The sequence below is a fragment of the Salvelinus namaycush genome, chromosome 31 (assembly GCF_016432855.1).
Source record: "Salvelinus namaycush isolate Seneca chromosome 31, SaNama_1.0, whole genome shotgun sequence".
In the NCBI taxonomy this organism is placed as follows: Eukaryota; Metazoa; Chordata; class Actinopteri; order Salmoniformes; family Salmonidae; genus Salvelinus; species Salvelinus namaycush.
In genome coordinates, this window is record NC_052337.1 from 38411076 (window position 1) to 38434095 (window position 23020).

The following is a 23020-nucleotide window of genomic DNA, read 5'->3' on the forward strand; positions in this document are numbered from 1 at the left end:
CACTCATACACTCTAACCTGAATTACTATGGCATCATGCTTTCTCTTTTGCCTGCACTCAAACCCACCAACAGACAAAACCTTCATCACACCCCCCCCTCTCTCGTTCTTTCTGACTCACACACTCATACACCCACACTACTAAATCACTCTCTCCCTCTCTCTCCCAGAACACACACTACCTCTCACTCACACACACCAATCCCTAATCCACATTCTCCTTAAACCTACAAAAATCTTTAAACCTCGATCAAGCTCTTAAACCCAAAACATTCCTGCACTCCTTCTGCACTAACCACTGTGACTGGGACGATCATGTGTAAATCCTAGTACTCCTGTGTCGGGGTTGAGAGGGCAGGGAGCAGGGGGAGGTTGGGGATGTAGTTGAATGATCTTTGACTGACTGACTGACTGACTGGATTGATAACAAGTCACTGACTATAGATGTTTAACACTCTCTAAATGCATTGATAACATACACTGCATGGCCAGTATGTGGACACCTGCTTGTCGAACATCTCAATCCATAATCATGGGCATTAATATGGAGTTGGTCCCCCTTTTGCTGCTATAACAGCCTCCACTCTTCTGGGAAGGCTTTCCACTAGATGTTGGAACGTTGCTGCAGGGACTTGCTTCCATTCAGCCACGCGCATTAGTGAGGTCGGACACTGATGTTGGGCGATTAAGACTGACTCACAGTCTGCGTTCCAATTCATCCCAAAGGTGTTTGATGGGGTTGAGGTAGGGGCTCTGTGCAGCCCAGTCAAGTTCTTCCACACCGATCTTGACAAACCATTTCTGTATGGACCTCGCTTTGTGCCCGGAGGCATTGACATGCTGAACAGGAAAGAACCTTCCACAAACTGTTGACACAAAGTTGGAAGCACAGAATCGTCTAGAATGTCATTGTATGCCATAGCGTTAAGATTTCCCTTCACTGGAACTAAGGGGTCTGAACCATGAAAAACAGCCCCAGACTATTATTCATCCTCCACCAAACTTTACAGTTGGCACTATGCATTGGGGCAGGTAGCGTTCTCCTGGCATCTGCCAAACCCAGATTTGTCCGTCGGACTGCCAGATGGTGAAGCGTGATTCATCACTTCAGAGAACGTGTTTCACTGCTCTAGAGTCCAATGGCGGCAAGGTTTACACCACTCCAGCCGATACTTGGCATTGCGCATGGTGATCTTAGGCTTGTGTGCAGCTGCTCGACCAAGGAACCCATTTCATGAAGCTCCCGACGAACAGTTGTGCTGATGTTGCTTCCAGAGGCCGTTTGGAACTTGGTAGTGTGTTTCAACCGAGGACAAGACTATTTTTACACGCTTCAGCACTCGGTGGTCCCGTTCTGTGCGTTTGTGTCGCCAATCACTTTGCGTCTGAGCCGTTGGTTCCTAGACGTTTCTACTTCACAATAACAGCACTTCAGTTGACCAGGGCTGATTTGTTGGAAAGGTGGCATCCTATGACGGTGCCATATTGAAAGTCACTAAGCTCTTCAGTACGGGCCATTCTACTGCCAATGTTTGTCTATGGAGATTGCATGGCGGTGTGCTCGATTTTATACACCTGTCAGCAACGGGTGTGCCTGAAATAGCCGAATCTACTAATTTGAAGGCGTGTCCACATGCTTTTGGCCATGTAGTGTAACTCACTATAGATGATGTTTAACACTGAATGCATTGGCAACATAATTCACTGACTATAAATGATGTTTAACACTCTCTGGATGCATTGATTACTCACTGATCTGGTTCTGTTGGTAATGTTAACTCTCTCTCTGTATGTTTTGGGCATGGCTCTACTACGCACGCTTACACAGCTACCGTAGAGGCAGAAGAGGCACGAGGTACGCAAGTCATTTGTCATCTCTCTTTCTCTCTCTCTTTCTCTCTCTCCCCTCCTCCCTCTGCAAAGTTTGAGCTTATTGTTGTTTATGTACATATTACCAAGTCTACCTTCAACCCATCAGAGACTAAAGGGGGGGGGCGGGGGGGTTCTACTAAGATATATGGAATTGGTTATTTGATTTGAAATTTTAAGACCCCTTGAAGTAACTCCCAAAAATATGTAAAACATTTTTTTTATTCATTATTATTTTGGTCCTTACTGCTATTAGCCTATACAAACACATTGAATAACAGATAGTTCCAAAAAAAATATCAAGGAATTTTGTTTTTAAGTGTCTCTCCTATATCGGAGCGATATTAGAAAGATCAGGAAGTGTTTTTTTTAATCAATTTTTTTATGTTTACATGTATTTAACCCCATATTTTTGGCATTAAATCGTCTCCATATATTCTGTACTTCCATTCATTTTGTTCAACTGGTACCGGGGACCTTGAGACGAGTCTTGTTGAGGCCAGTGGGCATCCCCGGGCAAACAACCCACATGTACATGTTTGTGAGAGTCACCTTTGCACAGAGGGGTCATATTAGTTTGTAGACCAAACGGTTCGGACCTTACAGACAGAAGTTGGCGGATCATCTGTACCAACTTCAGACGAGTCTGCCACTTGTGGAGGTCGTAGAGCAAAATGGAGAACGCCATCGTGAGAGTCTCATCTTTCCACAATAGTTTGTAGGCCATTCGGACGCTACAGATAATTTTTTGAGAAGACTTTACGGGATGTCTCATGGTCTGACAAACACTGCTCTAGCTCTGTCACCCTTCACCGCAGATGCGGAAGTGCGACATAGCCGGATGCGGTGGATTGAGACGCATCCATTATTATAATTTTTTTGTTAAACGTCTCTAGCTTATTTATTATGCTAATTTGATTTCCCCGGGGGCGCGGACATCAACCTTAAGGGGTTTAAGGTATTTTTTGACAAGGTTAAGTGCTGTTTTGTGTACATAAAATGTTGCCCATTAGTCAGTATTGATCTACATAACTACCATGTAAACAGGGTTTCTCATAAGCGTACAGGAACATGCAGATTTTTTTTGTTAGCTTAACTAGCAACACAAAATATCAGGCTATTGACCTTAAAGTATCAGACTGTTTATGCCAGTTCGCTCCCCTCCACTCCCTCTTTCTCTACCCTCCACTCCCTCGTTCTCTCCCCTGCACTCCCTCTCTTTCTCTCTCCACCACCTGGTCTCAATCTCTCTCTCTCTCGTTTGTTTGCCCATGCTGCCTTGATGTTCTTGAAGTAAGTGTCTTACCTCTAACCACCAAGTCTAACAACTAAACCTCTCTAGTCTGAGAAAAAATAAGAAACCCACACACTGTTCTTTCTAGTATCACAGTGATACTAGCAGGAGCAGTGATGCTAGCAGGCAGGAGCAGTGATGCTAGCAGGCAGGAGCAGTGATGCTAGCAGGCAGGAGCAGTGATGCTAGCAGGCAGGAGCAGTGATGCTAGCAGGCAGGAGCAGTGATGCTAGCAGGCAGGAGCAGTGATGCTAGCAGGCAGGAGCAGTGATGCTAGCAGGCAGGAGCAGTGATGCTAGCAGGCAGGAGCAGTGATGCTAGCAGGCAGGAGCAGTGATGCTAGCAGGCAGGAGCAGTGTGCAGGTTTCTTATTTTTTCTCATGTTACCATGCACCTGCAACAAAGAGCTCAGATTGGCGAGTGCCATTTGAATAAAATAGACTACTATTTACCATGTATTAGCGACTAAACATGACCAGATTAGACTAGGTTACCATGTATTAGTGACTAAACATTACTATGTTAGACTATACTAGTTTACCGTGTATTAGCGACTAAACATTACCCTATTAGACTATACTAGTTTAACATGTATTAGTGACTAAACATTACTATGTTAGACTATACTAGTTTACCGTGTATTAGCGACTAAACATTACCCTATTAGACTATACTAGTTTAACATGTATTAGCAACCAAACATGACCATATTAGACTATACTGGTTTACCATGTATTATCAACCTAACATGACCATATTAGATTATACTAGTTTACCATGTATTAGTGACTAAATTAACATATTAAACTATACTAGTTTATCATGTATTAGCAACCTAACATTACCATATTAAACTATACTTATGACCACTACCTAGTACCTTCTAGACTAGAGCCTAATCCTTCCTCTTTACCATATACCTCCCTTACCTAGCATCATACCAAACCTAGAGTTGTATCCCCCTTACCCTCTTTGTACCCTGCAACTGTGGTGTGTGTTGGGTTCCTGCACTGATGCTAAACTCTACATCTCTCCTCCAGCCATCCAAGGGTTCAACCCGCAGCATAAGATCCAGTCCTTTGAGGAGGCCCGAGGTCTGGACAGGGTCAATGAGAGGATGCCCCCCCGCCAAGATGCTCCTCCCCCTTCCAACAACCTTACAGCCAGCGCCCCACCCGACAAGAACGGAACCAACACACAGGCCTAGACACCTGGCCCACCTCCCTCACTCTCCCTCTGTTTTTCCCTTTCTCTTGTGCCTTTCTCCCTCTCTATGCTGTCCTCTCTTTTTTTCACTCTCTCCCCTTCCCTCTTCTCTTCGTCTCCTCTTCTTTCTCTCGTCTCTTTTCTCCCTCTCTTCCTCTCCTTCTCTCCCTCTCTTATCTCTGTGAGGGGCAGTAGGATGGGTCTTTCTTACTTGGCCTCCAGAGAATCAGTCCAACATCATGTTTATTTATTTCATCTAGAATGAATCTAATGTCATCAGTTTAAAAGTGGATCTGAACAAATGACACATGATGATTAAATCTACAGTGTACATTTCTATAAATGATACATAACGATTCAATATACAATGTACATTTCTATGTTGACTGGCCCTAGGCTGGGGCTTCACTGCCGTATTAAATAAAAGGCAAATCCATTTTGTAATTTTGAGTTGATATTTGGGATAATATTCAGAACACATTTTTATCTGTTACTACTTTGTGTGCTTGGCAAAGGAAGACCTGTGCTGTAACTCATATAAAGGTCTTTACTCATCTAAGATATAAAGTATCTAGGCTATGGTGCCTAAGATAAAGTTTAAAGTACATTTGCTGTGTCTGTTCGTGTCCCACCCAAAAAGAGCAAGCAAGAGCACTTGAATAAAAAAACGAGAAAAATCGATTGGAACCTCCATTGCATTAAATCCATCCTTTCTTATGCCAATGATAGTGTGACAGAGTATTGACATTTATATTATATATGTACATTATAAATGTTCCCTTCTCTCAATGTGATTTTGACTTTGTTTTTATTATTTTATTTTTACGAAAAGTAGAATTAGGCGTTATACCTAGCTCAGCCAGGGGGAGGGAGGGGTGAAGTAAAGATGAGTTGTCTCTTTTCGAAGATGTCAGTCGGTTACCAGTGGAGGAGTTGAAGATTGTGTGTGAGAGAGAGAGAGCAAGATGTATGAGTGAAAGGTTTGTGTGTGGAGAGGATGGTGGTAGGTGGATGATGACTAAGAGGAGGCGAGTCGGTGAGACGAGTGGCTGTTTGGAGTGTGGGTGTTTGGATGGGGGTGGAGGTATTGGGGCGTTAATAGAGAATGGTGTTGTGGAGGTGTACTGTATGTGAGGGGGTGGGAGAGGGGGGCCGGGGCCTCATTTTGTTTCTGACTTCTGTTCCAGCTCCTCAACATATCTCACAGAATGTACAGAGATTGTTTAATCAAGGTTTTTCTTAATAGCTGAATAAAAAAAATATATGTTTTTTTGTCAAGTACTTGTACTGCGAGGCCTCTGATTTCTGTAGATGTATCACTCCATTCAATAAAAACTGAAAAGGAACAATTTTGTTAACTTGTAGAATTTGTTGAAAACAAGTGTTTTTTTATATATATACATTTAGCATTCTACAAAAAAATAAACACAGCTTTATTTTATTCATTTTATTCATTTTCTAAATTCAGCATATACACTGTAGGGTTGGGAGGTGGGGTTATGGATCTGGTCCTGGGTTCGATGTGGGATTGGAATGTTAGTCATTCCTGATGTTCCACAGGGATAAAAGATTGCTCTACTGTTTTGTGAGACTACGAGATATAATCAAATTCAAATAAATAATCTCTCTTGGTCAACCTCAATCTTGGGTAACACGTTAACATGAATTAAGAACTAATACGTTACAGAAGACAACGATCCCAATCGGTCAATCATAAACCACATTTACAAGATCTCTGCTAATGTACATGGATTTATCATGAAAATAATATTTCCAGTTTCTGAGTGTATTAAACGCCGTAATATGTCTTGTGTGTGTAGGCGGTTGCGTCTGTGTATGGGGGTAGGGAGGCAGTAGATACTAGGAGATTCTCATTGCATATGATAGGGTTGGTCAGGGTCAGGCTTGTCTCTGTACTGATGCTCTATAGTAAAGCTAGTGGCGACTAAAGGATACAAAGGAACATACAGATAGAAGAATATGTGTACGATATGATATAGGATAAGTTAGTATGTGATATGGATAGTTAGGGAGTGATAGTTTGGTGTTGTGTGGTATTCTTCGTTAGGCAGTGCAGCGGTTCCTGTTTCCTGTCTGACGGATAAGGTCACTTCCTGCTAGAAAAGTTGAACGTTTTTCTTCAGATTATTTCGTTTCCATAGCGACAGGCGGTCGAACTCAGCAATGGGCATTCCGAACAGACGCTCAAAGTCCTCAGGAGAAAGGTGTCTCTGAGGAGAGAACACACAAACACTTAGTAACACACACACACAAACTAACACATTTCAGTAGTAACACACATATGACATCATATGTACAGTTGAAGTCGGAAGTTTACATACACCTTAGCCAAATACATTTAAACTCAGTTTTTGACAATTCCTGACATTTAATCCTAGTAAAAATTTCCTGTCTTAGGTCAGTTAGGATAACCACTTTATTTTAAGAATGTGAAATGTCAGAATAATAGTAGAGAGAATGATTTATTTCAGTTGGGTGAATTTTGGACCATTCCTCCTGACAGAGCTGGTGTAACTGAGTCAGGTTTGTAGGCCTCCTTGTTCGCACACGCTTTTTCAGTTCTGCCCACCAATTTTTTATAGGATTGAGGTCAGGGCTTTGTGATGGCCACTCCAATACCTTGACTTTGTTGTCCTTAAGCCATTTTGCCACAACTTTGGAAGTATGCTTGGGGTCATTGTCCATTTGGAAGACCCATTTGTGACCAAGCTTTAACTTCCTGACTGATGTCTTGAAATGTTGCTTCAATATATCCACATAATTTTCCTGCCTCATGATGCCATCTATTTTGTGAGGTGCACCAATCCCTCCTGCAGCAAAGCACCCCCACAACATGATGCTGCCACGATATAGGACTCGTTTTACTGTGGATATAGATACTTTTGTACCTGTTTCCTCCAGCATCTTCACAAGGTTCTTTGCTGTTGTTCTGGGATTGATTTGCACTTTTTGCACCAAAGTACGTTCATCTCTAGAAGACAGAATGCATCTACTTCCTGAGCGGTATGACAGCTGTGTGGTCACATGGTGTTTATACTTGCGTACTATTGTTTGTACAGATGAACGTGGTACCTTCAGGCATTTGGAAATTGCCCCAAGGATGAACCAGACTTGTGGAGGTCTACAATTTTGTTTCTGAGGTCTTGGCTGATTTCTTTTGATTTTCCCATGATGTCAAGCAATGAGGCACTGAGTTTGAAGGTAGGCCTTGAAATACATCCACAGGTAGACCTCCAATTGACTCAAATGATGTCAATTAGCCTATCAGAAGCTTCTAAAGCCATTACATCATTTTCTGGAATTTTCCAAGCTGTTTCAAGGCACAGTCAACTTCGTGCATGTAAACTTCTGACACACTGGAATTGTGATACAGTGAATTATAAATTAAATAATCTGTCTGTAAACAATTGTTGGAAAAATGATTTGTGTCATGAACAAAGTAGATGTCCTAACCGACTTGCCAAAACTATAGTTTGTTAACAAGAAATTTGTGGAGGGGTTGAAAAACGAGTCTTAATGACTCCAACCTAAGTGTATGTAAACTTCCGACTTCAACTGTACATGCACACACAAACCTCCAGTCTGGTACGGTCCACGCCCGGCGGTAGCTTGCAGCGCCCTCTATGGGTGACTATGAGCATTTCATATGGGTGGATCTGGGGAGAAAACACAGTGCTGGCTAGGTATTTTTTTATTTTTTTTACATGCAAGAAAGATTTTAGTATCTTAAAGAAATGTCACTGCGATTTTAGTGGGGTTTTGTCTGTGTGCGTGCGTGTAAGTGCTCACCGTCTGTTCCAGCATACTTGGCAGTGAGTTTCCTCTGTCCATCCTTTCCCGCGGTGCCTCTCCATTCTAGACACACACACACACACACACACACACACACACACACACACACACACACACACACACACACACACACACACACACACACACACACACACACACACACACACACACACACACACACACACAGTTAGTGAAATCCAAAATGCACTATAGGTAGATAGATATGACTTGAGCAGAGGGAAGAGTCGCTTTGAAAACACGTCCGGGATTCAATCGGATTGTGCTTGTAGACAATGCAGATATCGGTTCAATTAGAAACTGCCTTTAAAGGTCAAGCATGCTATTACGCAGATCTAGCACATATCGAAATGAATCTCGGCCTAACCTCTTACCTCTTCAGTTACACAACACGACAGGGAGGGACAAGAAAAAGGAGAGAGTGAAATAGTTATATTCATTCATAAATATAGACTTAAATATATATATATATTGGCGAACTTGCTTGTGTGGGCCCTACTTCACTACTACAAGTGCTTTTGTAACACATGCTAATAGCCTACCTGCTCTGCCCTGATCCCCTTCTATAGCGAACTCTGCTGACTGCATCTGCATAGAGGTAACACGCGTAAGTCATCACGCACAAACAAACACACACACGTACACCTACTGCAACGCACACACACACTCACCCTGGTCAGACCTGAGCGGGAAGAGGACTTCAAGGAGGAACCTGTAGTAATCAGAGCAACCAATCAGAATCAGACTCTTACGCGCGCGCGCGCACACGCACACGCACACGCACACACACACACACACACACACACACACACACACACACACACACACAGGACTGTAACTTACTGGTGTGCATGTGCGTTCTGTCTGGCAGTGACTGAGTCTTCCTGCGTCCAATGCCAAGTAGAGCCTTCTCCTTCTCCTCCTTCTCCTCCTTCAGGATCAGCCTGCCCAGGTTAGACTTGATCTGGCACACCCACATCACACCCACACACACACACACACACACACACACACACACACACACACACACACACACACACACACACACACACACACACACACACACACACACACACACACACACACACACAAGCAAACACGTGCATGCAGACATACACATCAATCAATACATATTGACTAGTGAAGACGGTTACACTTCCTATGATAATATGTTTTGCATTATAATGCATTACACATTGCTGAAAAGGCGTTATGAAAGCACTTATATAACAATACATGAGGAAGACGGTCTCCGTGGGATGGGTTACCTTGTGGAGCTCCTGCTCCTGCAGTGTCTTGGCGTCATCAGTCAGGTCTTCAAATTCATCCTTCCCCTCTTCCTCTTCCTCCTTCTTCCTCCTCCACTCGATCTCTGTGAGAGGAGAGATTAGACCACACACTACCAGTACCTCTCCAATCACACGCGCGCGTGTGCGTGCGTGCGCGTGTGCGTGCGTGCGTGCGTGTGTGCGTGTGCGTGCGTGTGTGCGCATGTTACCCATAGTAGCCAGTGAAGGAGGACAGGGCCAGTACTCTGTCTCTATCTTTGAGGGCAGGTTGGGGTCTGGTTTCTGAGCTGCTGGGAACATAGACGACTGGATGATGCTGGCCATCACGTGCTGCTTGCTGACCTCTACAGACAGGCAGAGAAAGAATTAGACACACAAAGACACACACACATTAGACACACAAAGACACACACACACACACTCTCTTAGAATTATCAGACACACACAAATACAAACAAATATACTGTACCCTGTTTAAAATTTGGCATCTTCTTGTAGATGTTGGCACCATTATCTAAAATAAAACACAGAATTAGAAAAGTAGATGTGTGTGTGCAAGTGTGTGTGTGTGCAAGTGTGTACCTGGCGTGTGGAAATGTTGCTGTACAGGGGTGGCTGTCTTTCGGAGCTGCAATGTGGAGCCTCCTGGAGACCCTCCCCCCTCTCTATACTCCTTCAGCTGAGAGAGAGAAGAGAGAGAGAGAGAAGAGAGAGAGAGAGAGAAGAGGGAGAGAGAGAGATATGGAAAGAGAGAGAGAGTTACTACTGCTGGGTAACTGGATGAGAAGAAAGACCCACCCAACACAGAGAAATAAAGGGAGGAAGAAAGGGGGGAGAGAAGAAGGGGAGAGAAGGAGAAGGAGAGAGGGTCACAGAAGTGTCTTACCTCAGGAGAGGGAGGAGGAGAGATGGAGGAAGGAGAGAGGGATCTCTGGAGAAGGAAGAGGAGAACACAGTCACATCAAACTCTCCTCCCTTTTTATACAGCCTTTATGAGTTACTTACTCTAACACGAAGTGTGTGTGTACCTCTCTACGGGGCGTACGCGGCGCGTCTAGCGGTGAGAAGGTGAGGTGGGGTTGGTAGGTCATCAAATCTGGTCTCTCCACCTACAGAATAGCACAGACAGTGTTGAATCACAAACACGCACGTACACATGCACCAATAAACCACACACACATACCCCCCACAAAAACCATGCACACACACACAGACCCTACCTGTAGAATACTTTTATCTCTGGGAAGAGCAGCAAGATCCCTGTACTCCACCACTTCATCATTCACACGGGCCTGGAGGAATAGCAAGAAAGTGTGTGTTGGTGCAGTGTGTGCAGTGTGTGTGTGTGTGTGTGTGCGTGTGTGTGTGTGTGTGTGTGTGTGTGTGTGTGTGTGTGTGTGTGTCTGTGTGTGTGTGTGTGTGTGTGTGTGTGTGTGTGTGTGTGTGTGTGTGTGTGTGTGTGTGTGTGTGTGTGTGTGTGTGTGTGTGTCCTCTCTCTCTCTCTCTCTCTCTCTCTTACCATGATGCTGGGTGAGCCAGGAGCACTTGGACCCCGCAAGGAGGAGGATATGCTGCCCGGGGCTGACCGTCCCTCCACCTAGACACAGACATTATAAATCATACCTAACCCCTCCCTCCACCTACACAGAGGAAGACGTATGTGTATGTGTGTGTGTGTGTGTGTGTGTGTGTGTGTGTGTGTGTGTGTGTGTGTGTGTGTGTGTGTGTGTGTGTGTGTGTGTGTGTGTGTGTGTGTGTGTGTGTGTGTGTGTGTGTGTGTGTGTGTGTGTGTGTGTGTGTGTTACCTTCTGCATGATGGTGAAAATCCCTCCTGTGGTTTAAACCAGATGGCTTTGAGAGAGAAAATAGAGGGAGGTTAGGAGGAGCGGAACAACTCAGTGATGTAGATAAGGACCAAGATTCATAAAGCCCTTCTTTCTGATGGAGGATATTGTTGCCACTGTGAACTGCATCCACAAGCTCCTCACAACAACATCCCACTCACACTGTCTCACACACACACAGCCCAAAACCACTGCCCTCAATAGTCACTCGACATAGTGTGTGACACACGCACCCTCTGGCTGTATGTGATGAAAACAAAGATTCTCTTCAGTGGCGGTGCGTGGGTAAAATCACTGGGGAAGTCTAGCCAGAAAACAAAAAGCCATATTACAACCTATGTGTTGTGATAATTGCGTTGTTTGCTCTATAACCTGTTAGTTCATATGCCTATCGACCGTGATATATAGGCCTAAGGCCAAGGAAATAAGAAGACACCATGGAATAAATTCAACCACACCTTTGTTTCATCACAAAACAGGAGAACAACTTCTATCCACAAAGCACAACGAGATGCAACAATTCAAGTTGTTTCTGTCAATGACGTATTGCTCTTGATGTAATGTGATTGGTGTGACGCCAAATCCAAAATGGCTTCCCTTGACACTTTTTTTTGGTGCGCCATGACCATTCACAGTTGAGCTCATTCACTTTAGCTCAACGCTGATTGGCTGTTATTTTATACTTTTTTTATTAAGGGAGGCCAAATGCTCGCTGACTTCCCTTGCATTCAATGCTACCGACAGCAACAATGTCATACTCAGATAGATGGCCTACACATACAGAGACAGCGATGTTTCGCTCGCTCAGATGCTTTCTACGGTGAGATACATTCAGCCTCCTGCAAATTGAAGTAAAATGATGAAACACATAGAGAAGAAAGATAAATTATTTTATGTTATTTTATTTTTTTCTCTGTCAATTTTTGTTTGTGCATGATGACTCCCTTGGCATGCTAAGTTAACATATGGAATTATTTTAAGATGGTCATACCAAGGATCATTTAGCTATTTTATTTTTTATTTTAAGACCCCTTAATAAGGTATAAAAAAAATATATACAAAAAATATTTGATGAAACATTGAATTACTGCTATTAACCCATAGAAACCTATTGAATAACAGATTCACTACATGGAACAACAGATAGTCTAGAAAAAAATGTAAAGGAAGTTTGTTGTGAAGTGTCTGTCCTATATCTGAGAGAAAAAAGAAAGGAAACAACATATTTTTTTACACCTTTTTATACCCTATATTTTAGGAAATAAACTACTTCCATATATACTTCCATTCATTTTTCTACTTGTACCGGGGTATCTTCAGACGAAACTTGTGAGGCTTGTGTTTGTCCTAGAGCAAAACAACCAACATGTACGTATTCGTGAGAGACTCCATAGACGGGGTCATAATATTTTGTAGGCCAAACCGTTCGGCCGCTACAGACGTTTTCGTGAGAAGACCAATTTTCGGGATGTCTCATGGTCTGACAAACACCGCTGCAGCTCTGCCACCTTTCACCGCAGATACGGAAGGGCGACATCGGCGGATGCGGTGGATTGATGCATCTAATGCAACAAAATAGATATCTCTAATTTACGGATTTTGATGGGGATTTTTGAATTATGCTAATTAGATTTGCACTGTGGATCGGACATTGGCTCTAGGGGTTAAAGAAAGAGAGAAATGTTGAGAGAGAGATGAGGGAGAGCGAGTGAAGGAGGAGAGTGGGGGTAGAGGAATGAAATCCTCTGCTGAAGGATCTATTCTTCCACTTACCCTCCTTTCCCATCCATCTCTTTACTCCCCTTCCTCCCTTTCTCTCCATCTCCCCTCTCCCTTTCTGGTTTGCCCCACCTTCTCTCTGAAGTGCATTTGTTTGTCAGATTTTTTAAACCAATCCTTAAAGATTCAGGCACCCACCTCCATCCTTCCCCCTCCCCCTCTCCTGCCTCCTCCCGCTCTCTCTAACTGAACTGTTTATCAGTCCTGCCAGTCAGGCGACGCCCAGCCAGCCATCACCACGGTTACACTCCCCACACTGGGGATCATCACTTTGGAGAGGCCTCCTCTCTTTTCCTTTCTCTCTCCCTCTGGCTTTCTATCTCCCTCTCCCTTTCTGTCTTCCCCTCTTTCTCTCCCAGTCCCTCCTTCCTCCTTTCTCACACAAACACACAGACAGACACACACACACACACACACACATTGGTACAGTGTGTAGACAGCAGTGTGGGGCAGCTCTGAGCTATCTGCCAACTGTGTGAGCAGATTAATATTGATCTATTGGGATCTGGCCTGGGATCTGTTGCTCTGAGAGTGGATCCGGCTTAGGAGATCTATAGTAGCGTCTGCAGGTAGGCCGCAGACGCTACAGTCAAATATAGATGGGGGATCTAGTCTATAGGGCAATAGAACAGCTAATAGCGCCGCCTTGCCCTCTTATAGGCCAGTTAGATTGTTTTTGCAACATTGCTTATACCTATCCAATCTGTTCAGATCTACATACGTGCTTACGGGTTGGGGGTTACGGGTTGTTTGTTTGTGGACAGTGCCCTCGAGGACAGACTGAAGTTCCCAACCCTGCTCACGGAGGAATTTCCTTTACAACCACATCCTGCATGGCCACTGCCCCAAAAAACACACACACACTTTCTCCTCTCTCTCTTTCTTTCTCTCTCTGTCTCAATTCCATGGGCTTTATTGGCATGGGAACAATATATTTACATTGCCAAAGCAAGTGAAATAGATAATAAACAAAAGTGAAATAAACGATCAGAAATTAACAGTAAACTCTCTCACACACACGCACACACGCACAAACCCACACAAGGTCTAATTAGGCACAGTCAGATGGATGGCCTGGTTTGAACGCGTAGAGCTCGCAATAGAGGGGCCGCGTAAACATGCGCAGCATGCATCATCACCGAGTGGGCTGGCTGGTGCCCTTGTCTGATTAAAGATACAGTTTGGAGTCGCTTTCAAGGAGTCATATTTGCTATGATAAAGATGTATAACAATATAGCCTCAAAATAGATAAACATGTTCCACGGACCAGGTGAACATAGGCTCATTTAGGTTATAGCAGCCTATTAGTAATACATCATGTAAGCCTATCATATTATAGGCTATCTATCCAATAAGACTATAATAATCACGTCATACGGCTTTCCGTCGATAAATGCGCACGAGGGGGAATGAGACAAAGAGCTGCCCGTAGCAAAACAATATGCTTGAATTATTTACATGAAATGTGCTTATCAGCCCCTATGATAATAGGATATAGGTCATTATTTATCCTTCCCGGACGCCCTCAGGCCAATAGCCCTAGTTGATTTTCAAATGCAATGTTTTTATAAACGTGCCTAATAATAAAATGAAATCAAATAATCCGATTTTACCTGCCAATCAAACCGATCGATCCGCCGTCATCAACAAAATAACACCAACTATAATGATGGGAACAGATCAAGCATGCCAGAATCCCATCAGTCGCGTGCCATGGGCGAGAGGCTTTCGGTTTAACGGCGCTCCTAGACACGGATGACAGTGGAGGAAGGGAGGATGTACGCGTGCGTGAGTGCGTGTTTTAAAACGGGGCTTGGGCTGCAAAGAGACTGCCCCTGGGCTGCATCTCAATTCAGTAGCTTCCTCCTCTCCTCTCTTCTTCTATTCTCTAGTCTTCCATCATCCCCTCCCAACCAGTGGCGGTTGGTTCCATTTCAGATGAGGGAGGATGATTCAGTTTTTTTTATGAGCATGGCCTATTACATCATATTGGATGACTGTCATTCACATCCCATTAACCCAGCTCAATGTAACATCAACAGGTTTAGTCTACTACATGATACTCAAATTTCCCCTGTACCCATCCTGAGGTTTCTACAACCTAGCCTATGAATGTAAGTTTAGAACATAGAGAATTTTGAGTACTCAAGGTGACAGACAGTGACACATTCAATACCGCCTTGCACACTCTTGCCTGCATCTAGCTGATCTAGACAGTAATCATTAGTTCAACAGTTGCAAATGTACATTTCTATTGGACAAATTCAGGTATTTTTATCTCTGTTTCGTTTCGTTTGCTTCCGCTGAAGCATTATTTTTCAACAGAATCGGCAGAATGAATACACCCCTTATCACACACAAACACAGTTCACTTTCATAGCAGCCACATAAAAACAGTGTCATCACGTTGCTCGTTGTATATATAATTGCTTCTCGCAACTATCTACGCGATCTCCTCCTCTCACCTTTTCCCTTCGCTTGTCTGTGACCAGCCGAAAAAACCTTTCCAAGCCAAGCCTTCATATCATGACCGTTATAACCGCTACACACAGCCTACATCATTGTCAAGTCATAGTCAACATAGTGTAACAGTATAACTTTAAACCGTCCCCTCGCCCCGACACGGGCGCGAACCAGGGACCCTCTGCACACATCAACAACTGACACCCACGAAGCGTCGTTACCCATCGCTCCACAAAAGCCACAGCCCTTGCAGAGCAAGGGGCAACACTACTAATAGGTTTCAGAGCAAGTGACGTAACTGATTGAAACGCTACTAGCGCGTACCCGCTAACTAGCTAGCCATTTCACATCCGTTACACTCACCCCCCTTTCAACCTCCTCCTTTTCCGCAACCCGGGTCAACAGCATCAATGTAACAGTATAACTTTAGTACGTCCCCTCGCCCCGACCTCGGGCGCGAACCAGGGACCTTCTGCACACATCAACAACGGTCGCCCACGAAGCATCGTTACCCATCGCTCCACAAAGGCCACGGCCCTTGCAGAGCAAGGGGCAACACTACTAATAGGTTTCAGAGCAAGTGACGTAACTGATTGAAGCGCTACTAGCGCGTACCCGCTAACTAGCTAGCCATTTCACATCCGTTACACATGTACACCCCTAAATATTTAACATGATCTTTCACTGGAATATTATCAATAGATTGGTCATTTGAATTATGCAGGGACAATACTTCACATTTACTGTATTTAAGTTTGAAAATGTATGCACTCACTACTGTAAGTCACTTTGGATAAAAACGTCTGCTAAATTACTAAAATGTAAATGTCCGTTAAGTTCCAGACCAGAAGCTGAAGAGAATGATTTGATAGTGTTAAGTACAATAGATGACAGCTTTACACACTCTTGGCATTCTTCAACCAGCTTCATGAGGAATGATAGTCCTACTAATCGCAAACCAGATGGGATGGGTTATGCTACAGAATGCGGTGGTAGCCGTGCTGGTTAAGTGTGCCTTGAATTCTAAATAAATCACTGATAGTGTGACCAGAAAAGCAGCCCACATCATCACACCCCCTCCTCCATGCTTCACGGTGGGAACCATACATGCAGAGATCATCCGTTCACCTACTCTGGGTCTCACAAAGACATGGCGATTGGAACCAAAAATCTCAAATTTGGACTCATCAGACCAAAGGACAGATTTCCACAGGTCTAATGTCCATTGCTCATGTTTATTTGCCCATGCAAGTCTCTTCTTCTTATTGGTGTCCTTTAGTAGTGGCTTCATGGTTCTCACCCCCTTCCACAGACTTCCACAGTAATTATGACAACTTCCAGAGGACGTCCTCCAACCTATCAGAGCTCATGCAGCATGAACTGACATGTTGTCCACCCAATCAAAATATCAGAGAATGAACACTGAACACATAATCTACAGCTAGCTAGCACTGCAGTGCATAAAATGTGGTGAGTAATGACTCAGAGAGAGAAAGACAATAGTTGAACAGTTTTGAACAAATTCATTTATTCCAAAATAAAAAGAAGCGAGAGAGAGATAGAGAGAAAGATAGCTAGCTATATTTGGTTGTATTTTTAAAAACTTTGACTTTGACTTAGCTAAATAATGCACCTAGCTAGTTTAGCCTACTCAAACACCCTGCTCAAACAGAGAGGGATGCTATGTTAGCTAGCTGGCTATGGCTATCCAACAATGAAATTCTTCCAAGTCAAGGTAAGCTTTTGGTTCTATTAATTTATTGCCACCGGGTCCCATCGGTGTAACTGCTAAACTGCTATCTGGCTGTAGACTGTAATGCGTAATTGTAGCTAATGGGTTTACTAACGCTTTAGTTCTAGTAGCTATTGTAACGGATGTGAAATGGCTAGCTAGTTAGCGGGTACGCGCTAGTAGCGTTTCAATCAGTTACGTCACTTGCTCTGAAACCTATTAGTAGTGTTGCCCCTTGCTCTGCAAGGGCCGTGGCTTTTGTGGAGCGATGGGTAACGACGCTTCGTGGGTGTCAGTTGTTGATGTGTGCAGAGGGTCCCTGGTTCGCGCCCGTGTCGGGGCGAGGGGACGGTTTAAAGTTATACTGTTACACATGGCGGAAAAAAACATATTGTTACTGCATCCATAGCTCTGTCTATGAATTTTCCAGTACGAAAAAGTATTAAAAATGTATGCACTCACTACTGTAAGTCACTCTGGATAAGAAAGTCTACTAAATTACTAAAATGTAAAACATAAAATTCGGGGTTCCCATGAAATCTAATACTTCATGCCACAATGACTACTGCCCTGTAGCACTCACATTTGTAATCATGAAGTGCTTGAGAGGCTGGTTATGGCACACATCAACTCCATTATCCCAGACACCCTAGACCCATTCAAATTTGCATACCACCCTAACAGATCCCTAGACAACGCAATCTCAATTGCACTGCACACTGCCCTCAACCACTTAGAAAAGAGGAATACTTATGTGAAAATGCTGTTCATTGACTACAGCTCAGCGTTCAACACCATTGTCTCCTCCAACCTCGTCACCAAGCTTAGGACCCCTGGACTGAACACCTCCCTCTGCAACTGGATCCTGGACTTCCTGACGGGCCGACCCCAGGTGGTGAGGATAGGCAACATCATCTCCGCCACACTGACCCTCAACACGGGGGCCCCACAGGGGTGTGTGCTTAGACCCCTCCTGTACTCCTTGTTCACCCACGACTGTGTGGCCATGCACGATTCCAACACCATCAAGTTTGCTGACAACACGGCGGTGATAGACCTGATCAACAACCTCTCCCTCAACGTCAGTAAGACCAAGGAGCTGATCGTGGACTATAGGAAAAGGGGCCTCTTCCCCCTCAGGAGGTTGAAAAGGTTTGGCATGGGCCCCCAAATCGTCAAAAAGGTCTACAGCTGTACCATTGAGAGCATCTTGACTGGCTGCATCACTGCTTGGTATGACAATAGCACCACCCTCGATCGTATTGGTGCTACAGAGGGTGGTGCGGACCGCCCAGTACATCACTGGGGCCGAGCTCCCTGCCATGCAGGATCTCTATATCAGCCGTTCTGAAAGAAGGCCCGAAAAATTGTTAAAGACTAACAACCCAAGCCATAGACTGTTCTCTCTGCTTCCTCATGGCAAGCGGTACCAGTGCATCAAGTCTGACACCAACAGGGTCCTGAACAGCTTCTATCCCCATGTCATAATACTGCTACATAGGTAACTAAAGAGCTAACAAAATGGCTACACAGACTATCTGAGTTGACCTTTGTATTTTATTCTTATTTTTGCCCCGGCTTCATGCACACTCACAGAGCCCTACACACTACGGACACTGATACTCCAACACACATACAAACACTCACTCCATCATTTGCTCACGCACACACAATATGCACATACAATCATCCTATATGTGTCACGCCCTGACCTTAGTTCCTTTGTTATGTCTCTATTTTGGTTTGGTCAGGGCGTGAGTTGGGGTGGGCATTCTATGTTTTTGTTCTATGTTTTATATTTCTATGTGTTTGGCCGAGTGTGGTTCTCAATCAGAGGCAGCTGTCTATCGTTGTCTCTGATTGAGAACCATACTTAGGTAGCCTCATCCCACCTGTGTTTTGTGGGTAGATGTTTTCTGTTGTGTGTCTGCACCAGCCAGAACTGTTTCCTTCGTTCTCTTTGTTATTTTTGTTACTTCAGTGTTCATTAAATAAATATGGACACGTACCACGCTGCACCTTGGTCCACTCCTTCTTCCCAGGACATTCGTTACAGAACTACCCACCACCAACGGACCAAGCAGCGTGGAAAAAAGGAGGGATGGACATGGGAGGACATTCTGGACGGGAAGGGATCCTACACATGGGAGGAGATCCTGGCTGGAAGGGATCGCCTCCCATGGGAACAGGTGGAGGAAGCCAGGAGAGCGGAGGCAGCAGGAGAAGGGAACCAGGGGTACGAGGGAACATGGCTGGCAAGGAAGCCCGAGAGGCAGCCCCCAAAAAATATTTTGGGGGGGCACACGGGGAGTGTGGCGGAGTCAGGTTGGAGACCTGAGCCCACTCCCCGTTCTTACCGGGGCGAGCATGTGACTGGTCAGGCCCCGTGCTATGGGGTGATGCGCACTGTGTCTCGGCCGAGCATCCACAGGCCGGTGTGCTCGGTGCCAGCGTCCCGCATTTGCCGGGTGGAAGCTGGCATCCAGCCAGAACGGGTGGGGCAAGATCTGCGCTCGAGACCGCCAGTGCGCCTCCACGGCCCAGTGTATCCGGTGCCTCGGCCAAGGACAAGGCCTCCTGCATGAGAATTAACCCTCCTATATGTCTCCCCAGCCTGGTGAGTCCTGTGCCTTCTCCCAGAGCCAGGCCTCCTGTGTGTCTCTCCACTCAAGTGGTGATCCAGGGCAAGAAGCCTCCAGTGGTGATCCATGGCACGAAGCCTCCAGTGATGATCCATGGCAAGAAGCCTCCAGTGATGATCCATGGCACGAAGCCTCCTGTGTGTCTCTCCACTCCAGTGACGCCATCCTGTCCGGAGCTGCCAGAGTCTCCCTCCTGTCCGGAGCTGCCAGAGCCTCCCTCCTGTCCGGAGCTGCCAGAATCTCCCTCCTGTCCGGAGCTGCCAGAGTCGCCCTCCTGTCCGGAGCTGCCAGAGTCGCCCTCCTGTCCGGAGCTGCCAGAGTCGCCCTCCTGTCCGGAGCTGCCAGAGTCGCCCTCCTGTCCGGAGCTGCCAGAGTCGCCCTCCTGTCCGGAGCTGCCAGAGTCGCCCTCCTGTCCGGAGCTGCCAGAGTTGCCCTCCTGTCCGGGGCCTGCTGCGAGGGTCTCCAGTCCGGGGTCGGTGGCGAGGGTCCTCGCTCTAGAGGCGCTACCTAAGTGGGCCAAGCCAGAGGTGGAGAAGGGGACTACGTCCCGCACCAGAGCCGCCACCGCAGTGAAATGCCCACCCAGACCCTCCCCTATAGGTTCAGGTTTTGTGGCCGAAGTCCGCACCTTTGGGGGGGGGGGGGGGGGGGGGGGGGGTACTGTCACGCCCTGACCTTAGTTCCTTTGTTATGTCTCTATTTTGGTTTGGTCAGGGCGTGAGTTGGGGTGGGAATTCTATGTTTTTGTTCTATGTTTTATATTTCTATGTGTTAAGCCGAGTGTGGTTCTCAATCAGAGGCAGCTGTCTATCGTTGTCTCTGATTGAGAACCATACTTAGGTAGCCTCATCCCACCTGTGTTTTGTGGGTAGATGTTTTCTGTTGTGTGTCTGCACAAGCCAGAACTGTTTCGGTCGTTCGCTTTGTTATTTTTGTTATTTCAGTGTTCATTAAATAAATATGGACACGTACCACGCTGCACCTTGGTCCTCTCCTTCCAACAGCCGTTACAATATGCTGCTGCTGCTACTCTGTTTATCATATACAGTTGAAGTCGGAAGTTTACATACACTTAGGTTGGAGTCCTTAAAACTCGTTTTTCAACCACTCCACAAATTTCTTGTTAACAAACTATAGTTTTGGCAAGTCGGTTAGGACATCTACTTTGTGCATGACACATGTAATTTTTCCAACAATTGTTTATAGACACATTATTTCACTTATAATTCACTGTATCACAATTCCAGTGGGCCAGAAGTTTACATACACTAAGTTGACTGTGCCTTTAAACAGCTTTGAAAATGACAGAAAATTATGTCTTGGCTTTAGAAGCTTCTGATAGGCTAATTGACATCATTTGAGTCAATTGGAGGTGTACCTGTGGATGTATTTCAAGGCCTACCTTCAAACTCACTGCCTCGTTGCTTGACATCATGGGGAAATCAAAAGAAATCAGCCAAGACCTCAGAAAAAAAATTGTAGACCTCCACAAGTCTGGTTCATCCTTGGGAGCAATTTCCAAATGCCTGAAGGTACCACGTTCATCTGTACAAACAATAGTACGCAAGTATAAACATCATGGGACCACGCAGCCGTCATACCGCTCAGGAAGTAGACGCGTTCTGTCTCTTAGAGATGAACGTACTTTGGTGCGAAAAGTGCAAAACAATCCCAGAACAACCTCAAAGGACCTTGTGAAGATGCTGGAGGAAACAGGCACAAATGTATCTATATCCACAGTAAAACGAGTCCTATATCGACATAACCTGAAAGGCCGCTCACCAAGGAGGAAGCCACTGCTCCAAAACTGCCATAAAAAAAGCCAGACGGCGGTTTGCAACTGCACATGGGGACAAAGATCGTACTTTTTGGAGAAATCTCCTCTGGTCTGATGAAACAAAAATAGAACTGTTTGGCCATAATGACCATCGTTATGTTTGGAGGAAAAAGGGGGAAGCTTGCAAACGCAAGAACACCATCCCAATCGTGAAGCATGGGGGTGGCAACATCATGTTGTGGGGGTGCTTTGCTGCAGGAGGGACTGGTGCACTTCAGAAAATAGATGGCATGATGAGAAGGAATGTTATGTGGATATCTTGAAGCAACATCTCAAGACATCAGTCAGGAAGTTAAAGCTTGGTCGCAAATGGGTCTTCCAAATGGACAATGACCCCAAGGATACTTCCAAAGTTGTGGCAAAATGGCTTATGGACAACAAAGTCAAGGTATTGGAGTGGCCATCACAAAGCCCTGACCTCAATCCCATATAAAATTTGTGGGCAGAACTGAAAAAGCGTGTGTGAGCAAGGAGGCCTACAAACCTCATTCAGTTACACTAGCTCTGTCAGGAGGAATGGTCCAAAATTCACCCAACTTATTGTGGGAAGCTTTTGGAAGGCTACCCGAAACGTTTGACCCAAGTTAAACAATTTAAAGGCAATGCTACCAAATACTAATTGAGTGTATGTAAACTTCTGACCCACTGGGAATGTGATGAAAGAATAAAAGCTGAAATAAATCATTCTCTCTACTATTATTTTGACATTTCACATTCTTAAAATAAAGTGGTGATCCTAACTGACCTAAGATGGATTTTTTACTAGGATTAAATGTCAGGAATTGTGAAAGTTTTGTTTGAATGTATTTGGCTAAGATGTATGTCAACTTCCGGCTTCAACTGTATCCTCAACTCTAGCCACCGTACAGTTATAAGGGAAATGTGCTTTTCTTATAACTAATTTCTGTCTTCTATTCATGTGCTGTTCTAATAACCAATTTCTGTGTTCATGCAAGTGGCTGACTGTACAAATCCTCACTTATCAGTAGCTGCAATTTGGCAGTACGCCCAGACCTTGTATTGAGAACGAACGAAAGATATCTCAGTTTCAAGGTCTCAGTTTACAGAGAAAGAAGCCTCGTGAGGTGTTGGTCTCTCACATGTTATGAAACAGTATTGGTCGGTCACATGAATGAAACAAAATGGTAATGAATAATGAATTATGCTAAATCATGCAAATATGACTTGTCTATATATAGCTGTATATAAGACAACTGCTGGGTCTACAGGGAAAG

General features: G+C 44.8%; 2 protein-coding genes across 3 annotated transcripts in view; one reads left to right on the forward strand and one right to left on the reverse strand.

Annotated features, from left to right (window-relative positions):
- LOC120025674 (serine/threonine-protein phosphatase 2B catalytic subunit gamma isoform-like) overlaps nucleotides 1-5717 on the forward strand; it is a 28083-nt gene extending 22366 nt beyond the window's left edge. The window contains exons 12-13 of one of the 2 annotated variants that reach the window (XM_038970228.1): nucleotides 1828-1854; nucleotides 4203-5049. In XM_038970228.1, coding sequence (XP_038826156.1) covers nucleotides 1828-1854; nucleotides 4203-4369 — 194 coding nt within the window. In that variant the 3' untranslated portion in view covers nucleotides 4370-5049. Of the gene's footprint in view, nucleotides 1-1827; nucleotides 1855-4202 lie in introns of both variants that reach the window. The other variant, XM_038970229.1, reaches the window with a different exon arrangement.
- An 83-nt stretch (nucleotides 5718-5800) lies between these two features.
- LOC120025675 (dematin-like) lies at nucleotides 5801-14871 on the reverse strand. The gene is made up of 16 exons (XM_038970230.1): nucleotides 14725-14871; nucleotides 11294-11339; nucleotides 11008-11085; nucleotides 10709-10780; nucleotides 10517-10597; nucleotides 10375-10419; nucleotides 10071-10167; nucleotides 9958-10002; nucleotides 9698-9832; nucleotides 9468-9571; nucleotides 9043-9163; nucleotides 8871-8911; nucleotides 8742-8787; nucleotides 8179-8246; nucleotides 7965-8045; nucleotides 5801-6599 (listed from the first exon to the last, which is right to left on the reverse strand). The coding sequence occupies exons 2-16, from the start codon at nucleotides 11300-11302 to the stop codon at nucleotides 6486-6488; spliced, it is 1137 nt and encodes a 378-aa protein (XP_038826158.1). The 5' UTR covers nucleotides 11303-11339; nucleotides 14725-14871; the 3' UTR covers nucleotides 5801-6485.
- Nucleotides 14872-23020: the final 8149 nt, after the last annotated feature.

Excerpts from the sequence above, each read along its gene's own strand:
- LOC120025675 (XM_038970230.1), bottom strand. Across the intron at positions 10,168-10,374 it reads CTCCTCCTCCCTCTCCTGAG|CTGAAGGAGTATAGAGAGGG; the intron begins GTAAGACACTTC and ends TCTCTCTCTCAG. Across the intron at positions 8,247-8,741 it reads AGGGGATCAGGGCAGAGCAG|AGAATGGAGAGGCACCGCGG; the intron begins GTAGGCTATTAG and ends GTGTGTGTGTCT.